This window comes from Oryx dammah, unplaced genomic scaffold (genome assembly GCF_014754425.2).
Source record: "Oryx dammah isolate SB20612 unplaced genomic scaffold, SCBI_Odam_1.1 HiC_scaffold_26, whole genome shotgun sequence".
In the NCBI taxonomy this organism is placed as follows: domain Eukaryota; kingdom Metazoa; phylum Chordata; class Mammalia; order Artiodactyla; family Bovidae; genus Oryx; species Oryx dammah.
Window position 1 is genome coordinate 13,176,043 of NW_024070210.1, and position 17,044 is coordinate 13,193,086.

General features: G+C 41.9%; 1 protein-coding gene across 1 annotated transcript in view; it reads right to left on the reverse strand.

Annotated features, from left to right (window-relative positions):
* LOC120853606 (neurexin-3-like) overlaps positions 1-16,715 on the reverse strand; it is a 100,232-nt gene extending 83,517 nt beyond the window's left edge. Inside the window, exons 1-2 of the mRNA XM_040227572.1 lie at positions 16,646-16,715; positions 1,640-1,941 (exon numbers count right to left, since the gene is read on the reverse strand). Of these exons, the coding sequence (XP_040083506.1) occupies positions 1,640-1,941; positions 16,646-16,715 (372 nt within the window). The remainder of the gene's footprint in view (positions 1-1,639; positions 1,942-16,645) is intronic.
* Positions 16,716-17,044: the final 329 nt, after the last annotated feature.

The following is a 17,044-nucleotide window of genomic DNA, read 5'->3' on the forward strand; positions in this document are numbered from 1 at the left end:
GTTACTGTGTACCGGCCAGTGGAAACCAACAATAGGTCCTATTTTACTTTTTGGTCTAGTCTCTGCAACTTAAACATTTCAAGCCCTTATATGTTAGTGAATGGACATTTCACTTGGGCTCTCTTGGCAGCTGAGAGGATCTCCCCTGTAAGTGCAGGTGGGGAACGATGAGAGGAAATGTCAGCAATAGAATTCTTTGGCCTTGCAGGAGAAATATAAAATGGTAATTCAAAAATATTCAATCTATGTGTATTAGGATATCTGGGGACCCTTACGATTTGGCAACTGCACCATAGATAAAATAAAATAGCCAACCTGGGGCTTCCTTGACATGCTTAAGTGTGGAAATGGATGTTTCGAAAATTGTATGTTTCTGCTGTGGGTGGGCCTTCTCCATTTATTTAGCGTTATGAAGGAGTTACACTTTTATCAAACAGAAAACATATGTAAATACCTGTCACTTCTTATGTCTTCATGTTTACAGAAGGCATTAAATCAATCATACTGCAGAAGAAAATTTGATAAGCACCTTCTTGAAATTTACATAATGCTTTCTGATTAATAAAGGATGAATGCTATCCAACTGGGTTTAATGACAAATTCACAAGAAGAAAAAACAGAACCTGGAAAAGCAGTCTCAGGACAGACCTTGACTTTCACAGGAAGTGATTTTAATCTTTTTCTGATGTGGGCTGGTGAAATATTATTATTGTTGCTGTCGTTTTCTTATTATTAGTTATAAACAGTAAACAACTTCACTTGGCTAAGGTTTTCTGAGAGTGTTGTCACCTGACGGAGTTGCCTGCTTAGCATCAGCAAGCGATGGGAGTTCTCAAGCACGTACAGAACCAGGAAAGGCTGCTCCAAAGTTGACTTTTTAATGTGGGTCCTTCCACTTTCCAGGCCTCCTAGTCAACTGAAGAGTCTCAGAGGTAGAGAAAGGGGCAATAAAGTAGCAGCAAGGAACAGAGAAACAAAGGAATTCAGAAAGATTCCAGCTAATTCCCTCCAAGGCTAGAGGTTAACACAACAACCAAAAGAATAAATTAAAGAATAAAAATATTGGTGAATTACTTTACAACATTGTAAAGTAATTAACCTCCAATTAAAATACATAAATTTATATGAAAAAAATATTGGTGAGGGGCTGGTAAATCAAAAGGAAGAGAAAAAGAAAATCTTTCTCTGGAAGAAATTAAAATTATGGCATTGTGGCAATGGCTAACTTACTTAAAAAACAAAACATGCATTCAAAGAAAGAGGAAAATTTACCTATAAAAGCTATAGAAATAAAATGCTGCCCCTAACTGAATTTAACAATAATACAAGGTACAAATGTAATCAAAAGATGATAAAAAAAAGAAAGCAGAATAAAAGGAAAGTATTTATAACTTTTATTATCTATACAACTGAATTTTTTTCTTAAATAACAAGCACACATGGAGAATTGAAGTAAGAGGAGAAACATATTTTAATCATTATCCTTGTGAAATTGTAAAGGCTGGGAGAAAGCTTGGCAAATGCACACCCATATGGTACCTCTACCCTTCTCCATGGAACCTAACCCATCACCTACTTCACGCTCCCTCCCCAGCCCCCTAAGAGGAGCCTCCGGGCACTCTCTGCCCTCAGCCATTACCTGCCGGAGGTTGCGTGTCACTTTGACATCATGCCAGGCGTTGTCATTGAATTTTCCATTCACTGGCTCCACAATGGCCTCAAAGGCCCCGGACCCCAGGTTAATGACCAAGGAGACCGCACCATCCTTCAGAGCCAGGTTGACATAGTCAGCCGACTTGCCCGTGTGCAGGATAAGGCCATTCCGCTGCCAGGTCTTAAAGGACAGGGTGATTTCATCACTGCTGCTCTGGATCGGGTTCTGAGACAGGTCGTAGCACAGGTACTCTGAGCCTCGGAAAGTGGCCACATTCTCCTCTCGAGCTGCAGGGAAAGAAAAGGGGAGAGCGGTCAATACTTGACTGCCAGGAGCCAGGTCTTCGCAAATACCAAAGAGAGCACACACACCTACAGGGTACTGGCCCTGCCAGGGGCCTGATGCCAGGACAACACTTCTTCCAGCTCTTCCACAGGACTGTATCTAAGGACCAGGGAAACTAGCAGAGAAGCTGTGGGTTCACACAAGGGCAGAAGACTAAAACGATGATGCAGGAAGGCTTGCTGCCTTGCCTTCAAATTTTCCCAGAGGAAAAACTAAAGGGAAAATTCATGCAAAACGGTAAAGTGAGGCTTACGTTGCTTTTGCATCAATATCGGCTTTTCAATGCCTGTAAAAGGGCTGGTTTAGAATGGATAATTAACTGTTCTGACAGAGCGTTCTTTAGCTCCAGGTACCTTTTATTGACCAATAAATAGAAATCAATTACCCTGAAAGATTTGGCTCTAATTTCTATCTATCGGTAACATGGCTAAGTTTGGTTTCCATGGTACAGTCCTGCGCCCAGTGGAACAGGACTGGGTTTCTAAAAAAGGAGGTTGAACCTGAGGAAATGACTGAGCAGATGAGGAAAAGGGAACGAACAGAACGGATTTTGATAATATGCTTTGATATCACACTAGACAGCAATGCCTCCCTTTTATTCCAAGGGACCACTCCCTGAAGGTCTTTGAGGTAGCCTGGTCAGACTGTCCTATGGAACATCTCTCCATAGGACCAGGGGTCCACAGAGCCAACATGGTATCCCACTGGGACCCAGACTCTCTTTAAAGACCATATTCTAGACACTGGGGGACTATAATTTGCTACCGAAAGAGCCCCAAGTGTGTTCCCAGGGCTTGTGCAGGCCTCTTCCCTGGATCAATTTTCTGAAGGCAAATCATGCTTGCCAGTGTACATACCTCAAGATCTGAAGACTAGCCCTGGGGACTATTTGTACAGGTCTACGCAGACCTTGGCCATGTGGGTGAAATAACCCATGTGCATTTATAGCAGACCCCTGTGATGAGTGATGAGAGCCAACCAGAGGGGCCAGCTCTGCCTATGCTGATATTTCCCGAAGCAGAGCTCCCGGGAATCTGGAAATGCTACATGTGAACCTGACTTAACCGAGTAGTTTCGAGGATCTATTTTTAAGGCAAGAGGATAGAAAGTATTTGATTTAATTATTTGTTGATTTATAACTGAGACACTCAGCGTGCACACTCCCATTTGTCCTCTTGTCAGGCAACCCCACTTAGAGTGGATGGCTTCCCTGGTGGCCCAGCAGTAAAGAATCTGCCTACCAATGCAAGAGACTAGAGTTCAATCTCTGGGTGGGGAAGATCCCCTGGAGAAGGTAATGGCCACCTGCTTCAGGATTCTTGCCTGGGAAATCCCACGGACAGAGGACCCTGGTAGGCTATAGTTCATGGGCTCGTAAAGTGTGGGATACGACTTAGCCACTATACAACAACTTCATATCAGGGTTGGTCAAAAGTACCTCTCGACAAAAGGAAATGAGCGATAATACAAACTTAGATATGCAGTTTCCCTTTAAAGAAGGGTAGGGTAGGGTGGGGCTACAAAGTAAAGTTGAGGAAATTCTATTTTTCCATCTAGACCTAACCAAAGCTAATCCACATTAACTCAGATCCTTATCAACCATCATAGCCCTTGCTAAGCTCCTCAAGGAAAATCAAATAAATATTTTCTTATCATGAGATAATCATCACTTTCATAATGTGAAGAGATGACCACCCAATATATAGTATTAAGTTCATCAGAGCATCACCACATCATTAAAATGTGAACTCAGTGTCACACTCCAAAGAATGAAAAAAGAGACTAAGTGTGTCCTGTATCTTCCAGAGGGCCTCAGGGATATGTATACACCTGCACATTTCTGTTTGCACACACACTGCTATAAGCAAAAGGGACTTGTCCACCGCTAAGTGACCGTGGTGTTGCTTACACATATAAGTAGTGAGTACTACTCAGCACATAACCCATGCCAGATGTATTTTACCAAAATGAGACCCCCCCAAACTCAGAGTAGATATTTGGCACTACATCTTTGAAGCAGGTCCATCCATCTAATCCCCTAGTGCCCTACTTTCATTAGCTCTCTTCCCATTTCTGCAGAAATAGTTTTGTCAGAATTCAACTGGACAAGCTCTTTTGTACAGTAGACTGGAGGTAACCCTGATTTACAGCAGAAGATGGCAAATCAAATGCAGTTTTCTCTGCTAAGCTCTCTTCCTAACAACGCAAATGTGCACACAACCAACTACTACACCTGTCCCTGGCACCCAACATGGTGTATTGGTGGGTGTTTTCTATAAACATTTAAGTTACACCTGTGTGCCCAGCGAACTGAGATAAATGAGCAAGGAAAGGAGGGCTTGTAAAGAGAAGCCTCAATTAATCATGGAGTACCCTTCAAAGGGGAAAGGCCTGACAAAGAACAGCAAGGCCCCAGGATATTATTTAATATACTATGTGGTGCTTAATATTTTTCACATAATTAGACCAAGGACTCTGTCAAAATAATAAATTTTAGACCTATAAAGGATTTTAGAGATTGCCTGATTTAAAACATTATTTTTTTTTTATTAAAGTAGAAACTGATGACTAGGAATAAGTGAGCTGTCCAAGACCAGACAGTTTGTCCTACTCTGGGCTTCTGCTGCCTCTAAACTTTTCTCCAAATATCAGTTTCCTTTCGCCCTTCATTCTGGATTTACCACCTGCCCTTATTTTGCTGCTCAAAGGGAAGGAATGGTACCACTGAGCCATGTGTTGCTTTACACACCATCCCAAACCTTGAATAAACAAGCCAGAGACCTATTCCTCCTACTCCCACATAAATCACACTTCCTCACCAAAAGAAATGTTTCTCTTTTCCTCCTGGAATCAGTGGGTTTAAAACTAAAGAGCTCATTTTATGTAGAAGGCCACAGGAGAAAAATGACATCATTAAGAGGCCATCACAGTAAATAAATAAGAAATAAAACCAATGAGAGAAAAAACTATGCAAACCACAGACATATTTATGCTAATACCCATGCAAATTCATCAATGAAAATTTTATGCATGCTTGAGAGTATATTACTTTGCAAATATCTGCTCAGTGGTAAAGAATCTGCCAAGTAAGACAGGTGGGTTCAATCCCTGGGTCGGGAAAATCCCCTGGAGAAGGAAATGGCAACTCACTCCAGTGTTCTTTCTTGGGAAATCCCAAGGACAGAGGAGCCTGGTGGGCTAGAGACCATGAGGCCAGAAAGAGTCAGACAGGACTTAGCTACTAAACAACAACAACAACAATGAAAACTGCTGCGACAGTTCACAACCCTCTAACTCTCTTCATTCAATGATGTATTTCCCCAGTTTAACCCTTTCTCTGGGCTGGATGTCACCCCAGATGTCGTGTATCTCCTTCACATGTCAGTGAAGAGTAGACTACTGAAAGCTACTCCCTGGATCATATTCTAGATAAGCAAAATCATATCATTTTTAATTCATAGGCTCCTTTCCCCTTTATCGTTACAGGAAGCACAGGCACTGGCAGTGCATGAGCCAGGAGAAAGACTGAGGACCTGGAAGAAACTGTTCCTTTGTATACTCTCACAACTGACATTTTTCTCCTAAGAGCCCGAACTGTCTTAATTTCCTTCCAGTAGCTAAAGCTCAAGCACTTTCTTATCACCTTGAAAACCATACTAAGTTGATAGTGAATATAACTAAAGGGTGCAAACCCAAATAGTGACAAACACATTTCTAAGCCAATTCAATTCTCCAAACTCTCCATTCGAAAGATGTAATACTGCCCCCAAATCTGCTTTCTGTAGTGAGTGTTTATACCGAGAAGGAGGTTGAAGAGACAATGCAGTCACCTTGTATGAATTCAGGCTAAATAGGTAGAGAAAATGAATGCAGGGGATTACGTAACACAGCATACAATAGCTTAGCATAAAGCTACAGCTTGGCAAGGGGGTAGGTGCTGAAATGGCTAATGGACTGTGTGGATTCATTTAGATTCTATCACTCCAAAGTTTACAATCAATTGCATAAGTGTTAAAATAAAAATGTTACTCTCACTGCATGAAAAGCAGAGCTCAACCCTGTATGACAACAAATCGTTTGCCCATTACTTGTAAGTGTACAATTGATTAAACACTAGATGCAATCAAGATAAGTATAACTCGAGGTTTTGAATCAGTTTGTATAGACATATAAAGCACTGATCTTTCAAATGACTTATTAATCCAAGGACTGATATATACACAGCATTAATAGGCATTTACTCAGTTCTGTTTTCTACTCTCTCCCCCCAAAAAATCTAACTACTGATTTATATATCAATAACTATTTCTCTGAGAAATTCCAAAATAGCATTTTTTTTAAATTGTGGAACTTAAGAAATGTAAAGAAATACGTATCTCTGTTGAACTGGGCCTGTAGTTACTGATAGCTTGATGTCTTAGGCTGTGAGATTAAGAAATAGGAACTTTATTCTAAAGGTCCTGAGGAACCAATGCCTAACTTTACTGAGAGGATGGAGGGTCTGATTTGCATTTTTTAAATAAAAGATTATTCAATCCAGCTTCAGTTGGGTTAAGAGTGAACTGGAAAGAAATCAGAGCTGAAGGCAGAGGGCCCAGTGAAAATAAGAAAACACATTTGAACTACTCTTCCAGGGGATGCCTGAAACTGCTTCATCCCAAATGTTGATACAACCTAGTGGGGTTTGCATTTCACTGGATAAGAATGGAAGCAAAAATTCCTAGAAGGGACAACCCCAGGACTGGAGAGACAGGGATTCTGAAAACCTGGAGACCACAGGAAGAAGCCAAAGTTTGGCTACTTTAGATCCAAATGCAGCCATGGAAAGCAAAGGGCCAGAGGTTAAAATCTGAGGACAAGGACACAGCACTGGGCAAGAAAGGGCTCGGATGAGAACAGATCAAGAATGGGTAAAGTGAAAAATGAACGTTTGTCACTCAGCCATGTTCGATTCTTTGCAATCCCATGGACTGTAGCCCACCAGGCTCCTCTGTCCATGGAATTGTCCAGGCAAGAGTACTGCAGTGAGTTGCCATTCCCTTCTCCAGGGGATCTTCCTGACCCAGGGATCAAACTCAGGTCTTCTGCATTGCAGGTGGATTATTTATCATCTGAGCTACCAGGGAAACCCAGGAATGGGTAAAGGGGGATTCTATTCACCATTTTTAATAATATTCTATATTTCCAAATGCTTTCTTAATCATCTTTTGTATTCCTTCAACAGTCTGTGAGGTTACTTTGCTACGATTACACCAATGCAAGAAAGAGGGACACACAGTTTACATAGGTTATCCAAGGCACCTGGAAGCCTTTAGAGCAGTTCCAAAACCTCAGAACTCTTGATTCTCATTCCATCACTTTTGTCACCATAGCCCACCACCACCCTTGCCAGGAATTCAAATTCCCAGAGGAGTAGGTGCCTGACCTTGTATCTGATGTCTTGCAACTGCATGAAGTCCCTTCTGTCAAAAGGAAAAACCACTGACAATGACAGGTGAGCACCCACTCAGGCAGCAGGAGCCCAAGCAGGGGATCCGGGAGCAGGACCAGCTCAACTCAGAATCCCCTGTGGGAGCAGGTTGGAAAAGGCCAGACCGAGATCACACTCTTTACCCTCATCAGAGAAAGAGCCTTAGAAATGGAATGTTTAGATACCACTGAGAAGAGCCTGTTAGAATGCCAGCCCCTTTGGGGCGGTTGTAACTACTGGGCCCAAGCAGAGCACCTGCTATGTTCCAGAAAAGGAAGCAGGAGGAGCCAGATTTCTGAGGACAGATTCCAGAGACACAGGCAAAACTGTTCTCCTCTTTTACCTGCACCCCAGTGTTCACCAGGAAGGGCTTCCCTGGTGGCTCAGAGGGTAAAGCATCTGCCTGCAGTGCAGGAGACTGGGGTTCAATCCCTGGGTCAGAGAGATCCCCTGGAGAATGAAATGGCAACCCACTCCAGTATTCTTGCCTGGAAAGTCCCAGGGACAGAGGAGCCTGGTAGGCTACAGTCCATGGGGTCACAAAGCGTCGGACAGGACAGAGCGACTTCACTTTCACTTGTGTTCACTGAAGCACTGTTTACAAGAGTCAAGACGAGGATGCAACCTAGGTGTCCACTGACAGAGGAAGAGGTAAAGATGAGGTACGTAGATATGCAATGGAATATTATGCAGCCATTAAAAAGAATAAAATAATGTCATTTTCAGAAACATGGGTGGACTTAGAGAGTGCCATACTGAGTGAACTAAGTCAGACAGAGGAGGAGGAGAAATATTGTATGGCATCCCTTATATGCGGAATCGAAAATGAAATTATACAAACCAACTTACAAAACAGAAACAGACTCACAATGATTGCTGAGGGGTAGGGGAAGGATGGGGAAAATGGATAGTTAGGGAGTTTGGGATGGACAGGTACACACTGCTATATTTTAATATGGATAACCAACAAGGTCCTACTGTAGAGCCATGGAACTCTGCTCAGTGGTATGTGGTAGCCTGGACGACAGGAGAGAAGTTTGGGGGGAAGAATGGACACAGATATATGTATGTGTGAGTCCCTTTGCTGTTCACCTGAAACTATCGCAACATTATTTATTGGCTGCACCCCAAAATAAAATAAAAGGTTTTTCAAAAAAAAAAAAACCCTGCTCTCATCTTTTTGAATTCTTCATCCTTCAATAGGCCTCTGCAGCAGCCTGGTACTTTATTCTGCAGTCATGCAAAGATAACCCCAGCTGGCCATCCCGGCCTGGCCCACCCTGGAGCTAATGAGCCACAAAACACAATATGAGCTACTGCTGCCCTCCCTGGCAGACAAAGGGAGGTGGTCCTGAGGCTGACATGCTGACTCCGTTCCTCTGATCCACAGATTCAGCAGGGTTTTGTCCCTCCTCCGTGGGTGGTTGCAATGAGAGGTGTCAGGGTCTTATGTTGGAAACTAACACATCACGCAATTCTACTACCCAAGCGAAGAAGCCCTGAGGAGGATGGGAGAGGCACGAGCCCAAGGCAGGGGGGTACAGAAACAGAAATAAACTTCTTGAGAAGGCCACAATTCCACAACCGTTCTACTCGTTACTACAGGGGCTGCATCTCCACTCCATCTGGAAGTCTCCCTGAGAGAAAATGCCCATCTGAGTCATTTGCTGGCAAAGGAACAAGTTAAGGTGGATGGGTGTGAGTCTGTTCACACACAATTCTGTTCTCCATGCAACCTGCTAAGCATCCAACATACAGAACAACTTCCACCTCTAAGGGCTTCTTACAAGCTATGTGTAGACACCCAAGTTAGCGGTTGGGCTATGAGAGGACCATATCTGCAAAAATGAGGGAAAAGCAGAAATCTGCTTCCTAGAGGGAATTCTGTTAGACATCACCCAAGGACATCTCCTGCTAGAATTAGGGAAGGAACATGCTGAGTAAGAAGGAAAACAAGACTGCACAAGTGACTGCCCTCTTGCTTCCTCCAGTCCCATTTCCCTTACAACGTATTTTAGGGCCAACCAAAGCATTTGCATAGACCAAACTGCAGAGCCATCCACCAAGGACAAACGATGAACCCTTTACCTGCCACACCCCCCAAACAGGTATTTTAAAAGCAGAGTGCACCAGCAGACAGCAAATTGTGTTGTTATGAGCAATCCTGCACTACAAAGGAAAACACACACGGGAAACCTGACCTCCTGAGGCCATTTCTAATCCTTATCCACAGACTGTAGGAGAGATACAGCAGAGAAATAAATGGACTTTTCCACGCTGCCTGGGTCACTCACTAGCCTGCAGATGCTCCTTGAAAGTGATGAGAAGGAAAACAGTAAATCAAGTTGTCACCTGGAAAATAAACAGCCAGGATCCTGGCGAGGGGAGCTGCCTCGAGTCCACAATAGAATGGCCTGGAAAATCACGCTTCACTGAAATCACTAGAAAGCTAACAGCATCCTGAAGACCTCATAGCTCTCAATTGTATTATAATAAAAGCTAAATTTTCTGTTTATTCATTCAAGGAATAAGTATTTCCAGGTACCTACTATGCATCAGGTGAGGTACCGTGTGAATAGGAATAATTCACCTCCATTTTACTGAAGAAGAGAAATTATAAAGCTGAAGAAACTAGAATGCCAGACCCTGCCATGGACTCACATTAAACAGGGCACCCTCCTGTAGCTCAGAGTGCAGGGGAATTGTGGACTTGATAACATGGAATTTAAAAATAAGACTTTGAAATGGACAGACCTGGGTTATACAGCCAGCCCTGGAATTTACCTAACTCTGTGAAACCTCAGCTTACTACTTAACTTCTCTAATTTCTACTTTCCTAGTCTACAGAATGAGAAAAACCACAGTACATATTTCATAGATTCACTGTGAGACATGAATCAGATAAGGTTCCTGGCCCAGTCCCCACCCCTAGATACATTAGCTGTTGCTGTTGTTGTTGATAATGCACATATAAAAAAGTGATTACAAGTGTCATAAACGTTTAAGAGGTGATATGGGTCTTGACATATGAGTAAGAGTTCACCATACAAAAGAAGGGATGACATTCTACTTAACAGAAACAATGAATTCACTGGTAGGATCATTAGAAAAGCATGGGGTGCCCAGGGGATGGTGAGAAATTTACTGTGGGTAGAGTAGCAGGTGCGTTGAGGCTCAAGCTGCAGGCAAGAGCCTTATGAGTCAAATTCCTGGGGCACCAGGATGGAGAACCGGCAGAGGAGAGCTTCAGCTCGTGAGTGCGTTGTATCAACAGGTCCAGCGGATGGACTAACACCTAGAGAGGTAAAGAGGAATCCAGGAGACATCGCCAAGAGAGAACGAGATGACCGAGGAGCCCTGGCCTGAAGCAATTGTGTTGCATCTCCCTGCAGGCCCACTGATAATAATTTATGTGATATGTTGTGCCTTTTATTTCCCATAACCACCAGATCTATATGAGTTAAACTGTATTTACAGTTCTTTCACTACCAGCTTCTCATTTTAATTGTGGGTCAGACTCTCTCTTGTAGAGGGAACTCCATTTTCCTGTCCCATGCCGTCAGGAAAGAATCCCCCTCCCCCCAACTCTCCAGAAGGCGGTCATTTGGAGTGACACATGGACCTTCTCTCCTTTACCCATTCAAATCCTCCAAGGAAAGAAGTCAATCGTCTGCTCAGTCTGACGCCCATAGATCGATATTTCTTAATTCGGTGGTCACTGTTTCCATATTACTTGTCTTTCTCTCTCCTTCAGCTCTGCCCCTCCTTAGATAATCATGCCTTCCCCTCTAGGCTCCCCCATGCAGTGAAATCTATCAAGGTAGACTCTGCCCCTACATGAGAAGGAAGGCCTGGGGTTTTCTAACTCATCAACCTATGGCTGAGCGATTGAGTTTAGTTCAGGGGGAAAATTACCAGGAGGCCCAGTAGGACTGCAGATCAAAGCCACATTCTCTAACCCAACTCTCCCAGCACTGGAACTAATGTCTGGATCCTTGACCTGACTGCCAGCGACACTCTTGTGTCTGTTCCTCAATTAATTCAGGAGACTATGGTTGTCAGTTGTCACCTCAGATGACCAGTGCCTGGACTGCCTTCACACTCCAATTTCGAAGATAACAGACACATCTGGAACTGCATGAGGGCAATGATAAGTAAATATGATGATTATATCAATAATACTAAAGCCAGCTCTGTGCCACTGTGTTACTAAGATGCATTTCTTGAACTTACACCGAGGATATGGGTGGATAGAATGGTGAAAATTTAACCAGGGTCACAAACTTGAAGATAAATTTTAGACTGAGTTTTGATGTTTTTGAATAAAAAAATACAGAAAGTACACACATCCATAGACCTACATAACCATTCACCCTTGGCCCAGCCCTCAAAGAATAAGCTGCATGTTTATTTTTTTTAACTAGCATCTTTTATCAAAGTTCCACAACAACTAAGGAAATTGTACAGAGTACCTAACATCTCATTGTGAGACTATATTCTACAGAGTTGATGAGAACAAAAAAAATTACTAGGGACACGGCGGAGGAGAGAAGAGGATGGAAGACTGTAATTTTGATAAAAACAAAATTAATAACAATGAAATGCATCCAGAATGATCCCAGAACAGGAAGCAGATCATCTAAAATGATTTTTTTTTTACAGTGGTACTAATCCTAACTGCTAACTAAATTAAATACTCACTGTATTCAAACATAATGTTCAGGAAGGAATATAAATGTCACAAAAAGTTCACAGAATTTGGGAAAATTCAAACAGACATTAAGATATGTAGAAGCAATACATGGGTTTTTAAGTTCACATGGAATTTTAAAATACTTACTTCTTTAAAATTTCTCTTTTCATTCAAGATGAAAACAAGTAAAAAGTCCTCCATAATAAATCATCACTGTAACGTCAGAAGAAACCTTGGAAGATGACCTAATCTATTTCCTACCTTAATAAGTCTACATCTAAATCATCTTGTTGCTGAAATTCTCCACCTTTACGTATCAAAAAAAAACAAAACAAAACAAAAAAAATAAGATGATTTGGTGTTATGTGAAATTTCCTACAGACATTTCAGGAGCTCAAATGGTTACTAGTCCAAAATGACTAAAGGATACTGAGAGACTGCCAAGCTTCATTTGGGTGATCAACAGGGAAGAATTAATCAATACAAGGTATTAAAGACTTTTACCAAATATTTCCTTCATTCAGCCCAGGATAAACAGAAAATAATGAGTATAAACTGTGTGTAGCCAATAAATTTTACTTCCACTGATTTATGCACACATACGCACACATAATGATCACTGATCATTATATATCACAGCACTATTCATATGCAACAAAAATAGAAAAAAATCTACCCATCAATTTCACATAGCGTTTACTTCTGGGGAGGGAGAGAAGAAAGGGAAACAGGGAGATATTCAACAGGACTGTCTTTATGAAAGGACATAAAGCAAAAATGGCAAAACATTAAGATTTGTTCCATATGGGTGATAACTAAGCCAGTGTTTATAATATCCTCTACTACAGGGTCTGTTCTCTTTTATGTTTGAAATATAAGCATTCATTTTTTAAAAGTTAAATCCCTGCAGATGATTCTGATAAAATACCTAAATCACCAGATCAATCTTGAACAATCCTTTGGCTATTTATAGGTAGATGTCAACTCCTTCACGGTATCTTTGTGAGTGGCAGATATTCATAGCTTTACAAAATCTCCCATGTACCCCAAAATGTGTTAAATAAAGACTGAACTGAAATGAAGTGGAACTGATCACAGCAATGCTAAAGTAACCGGTTCTCCTCCTGCCTTGCCCACTCCTGAAGACCCACTGCGAAGTGCCTCAGCATCCCAGGCTTCAGCCTGGCTTCTTAGGAGGAAAGATGGGAAAAGCTGATGCAAGTGAGGGGAGAGAAGACACCTGTGTTTACCGCCATGTGACGGCCCCCGCAGCCAATGCTGGGGGCAGAGAAAGTGAGTTGGGGTCTGGGGGACAAGTCTCCACACAGGCCTCCCAACAAGAGAATAAAATCACTCTAGTTCTCTAAGAAAATCCCCACTGAGAAACCTGAATCCTTGCCCACCCCTTTGGCCTTCCAGGGCAGCAGGCAGCCCAGTCCTCCTTTGTTAGCCCTGGGGGCACTAGCCTGCAAGTCTAGACAGAATGGCTGGTTAAAAGGCCCTGGAGTCAATGCCTGGACAAGATCAATAAGGCTTTTTATGGCACAATGAAAACTTTCTATTTTGTTAAATGTAGCTAATCTACCATTTCTGCAGTACCCTTAAAGCTTTCAGTGCTGAGCACTCCAGCCAAGGTGATTAAAACCCCGTTCAGAGACACAAACTGCGGAAATATGCCAATGCAGAGGTACAAATCCTGGAGACACGGGCTGCATCTTCTTTTACGAGTGTGAATTTCCTTCTCCTCCTGTAGAAATACCGGTTCCAGTAGGAGATGGGGTCTGATCCTGACAAAAATGAAAACTGTCCCATGCCAGGACTCTCAGGAAGGGACAGATGATGCTCAGGGTCCTGTGTAACTGAAAAAAAAGGGTTTAGTTTTTAGTGAACCTGAAGGGGGATGAGGATGGGGTATACTGAAAGGGGGTGGAGAGGGAAGGTTCTCTAAAGTGCAGGCAGACTTACAAATCAGCGACTTAACTCAGGAAACCTAAATAAAGGAGAAAATCTTCAGTGACTGCAAATTCAATTATAAACTGAACTAAATAGAACTAGAATAAAGTGCTTATTTCATTTGCATCATTACTTCACCTCAGACTATTAGTAGAGCTTTTTTAACAGGCATAATTTTTTTTTTGCCATCGTGTAAAAAGGCCAGCTATTAATATTTATTGAATTTGTATTATGGTCCAGGCTTTAGCACAGAGAGAGTCTAAATAAACAAACACTGCGCATATAATATCTGACAAGAATTGACCAAGACTCTTTTGGTGATTGAACTACAAGAATTCAAAACACTAACCACCAAAAACAAAGTACTATTAATAGAAATAACATTTCTGTGTGTTCATATGTCATCTGGAAGGAGAGCCTTTTTAGTGGAATACTTGGTATGTTCCTTATCTAACTCTCATAGAAGCCCTATGAAATAAAGTTTTATTAGCCCCATTTCACATATGATTAAACTGACATTCACAAGGGCTGAAATACATGTTCAACACTACAGCTAGTATGAAGCAGATTCAAAATACACACCAAGGTCAACCTCTAAACACTGTATGCTTTCTTTTAGATGCTGTCTCCTGCTGAGGGTTGGGTATATTTTGCAAAGGCCTCTGTCAACAGTATTCCTATGGGAGATGAACTAATTTAAATACATGTGCGTGTGTGTGCATGCACATGCACACGTGCACACACACACACACTTGCACACTCTGTCAAATATCCCAAGCCACTTTCACATACATTATCTAATTTGGTAAAGCATCCTTCTGCAGCTTTTATAGTAACCTCTATCTGCTCAACAAGGGTAGATTTTCAACATTTAGATGTATGAACCATATACCCTGGGATATGAATACAGATCATTAGAATGATAGAGAAAATTGTGAAAATTCTCTAAATTTGAAACACTGCAAATGCTAAAAAAAAAAAGCCCTTAATTATGAAAGCATAAAAAGGAAATCCCCTTCTGATGCACTGAATCTAAAAGGGCAACCTTCCTTCTAAGTCAGATGATTCATAAACCATTTACAGACGCTGTATCACTCCAGCAAGCTCACTGAAGCTCCAGGGCCAAACAGCTGGACTCTGAGTCCAGAGGGTACAGTCAGAAGTCTGCTCAAGTTTCACAGAGAGGGAAAAATTATTTGACTTCTTATTAGAAAGGGCACACAAAATTGAGATTATAAGACTCTGAAAGAGATGCTTGAATTGGTTTGTTTTTCTTGTGTAGCCATTTATGATGGATATTTACAGTTCCTATGATGTGGATAAAAAGGCTTCCCAGGTGGCTCAGCAGTAAACAATCTGCCTGCAATGCAGGAGATGTAGGTTTGATCCCTGAGTTGGGAAGATCCCCAAGAGATGGAAATGGCAACCCACTCCAGTACTCCTGGCAAACCCCACAGACAGAGGAGCCTGGCGGGCTACAACCCGTGGGTTCTCAAAGAGTCAGACATGACTTAGTTACTAAACAACATGATGTCAATAAAAACAAAATGGTAATCCTCTTCAGACATTAATTAATGGGTAAGATTTATCAATGGCATCTTTTGTCCATGGGTTATGATACAATCAGGAATGATGTAGATATCCAGCTATGATATGAAGAGGCTACACAGGCTATCCCAGACATATTTGCATATTACCCCCAGTTGATCAAGGCTTCTGACCACAATTTGTCAGTGAATGAATCAGAACAATGATAAGCGAGGAAACTTAAGACATACAAAAATACCATCCAAGACTCAAAAAAAAAAAAAAAAAAACCAAGTAGAACTGCTGGCTCATTCCTGCCAGACATCAGTTCAGTTCAGTTCAGTTGCTCAGTCATGTCCAACTCTTTGCAACCCCATGAATCGCAGCACGCCAGGCCTCCCTGTCCGTCATATGGTGACACCCATATATAGCTATCAGCAAAGATGCATCTGGATGTGGTGGCAATTGAAGTCTGAGAAGAAGCCAATTGAATCTCATTCTGTGATTTAAAGGCCCAGAAATGTGGTCTTATCTCTCTTCAGGAGCGATCCTCTCATGACAGATGGACAACATCAACGAAAATCAACACGGGACTCAGGCAGACAGCAGAACATCACTATCACAACTTAAATTCCCATCAAAATATCCTGCAGTCCACAGATTCGGAATTAACCATGGGTTCCCAAACAACGGGGGCCTCTGGATCACCCCTCAATGACACTGGACCACTTCACAAAACAGCAATAGTGCCCCACTGTTAGATGCAATAGAAAAGTATGATGTCATCAAAGACAGGAGAAGGAAAGAACCTAGAACTTAACTGCTCCTCTACCATGTGCCTGGAATAGTGAGAGTCCCTTGGCAAATACTGTTTTTTCAATCCTACGATGCCTTAGAGAGTACGCATTATCACTGTTTTACATACCAGAAAATATCCATAGTCCCTGAGCTGAACGGGATGGTGATAATGATGACGAAGACAACTACCATTTTTGAAGCTTACTGTGTTGCCGGGGCTTTAGCTCTGGTTTAACTATTATGCGCATGACAGTTACTACAACCTTCACAATCATCTATTCAGGTACTATCATTTGCAGTTTTCAAAGTGGGGGCTGAGGTTCACAGACTCAAGGCTATCGAATTACAATAACTGACAAGAAAGGCATTTAGAATGAAGGTAGACTTGGGTCTAACTTCAATCTCATTGCTTCCTCTACTGCAACAAGAGTTAGGTTTTGCAGTTTCTCAAAAAATTAAAAACAGAACTACCATGACTCAGTGATGCCTCTCCTGCATACATATCCAAAAACCCTAAAAACACTAATACAAAATGATACATGAACCCCAAAGTTCATAGCAGCATTATTTACAACTGCCAAAATATGGAAACAGCCTAAGTGTC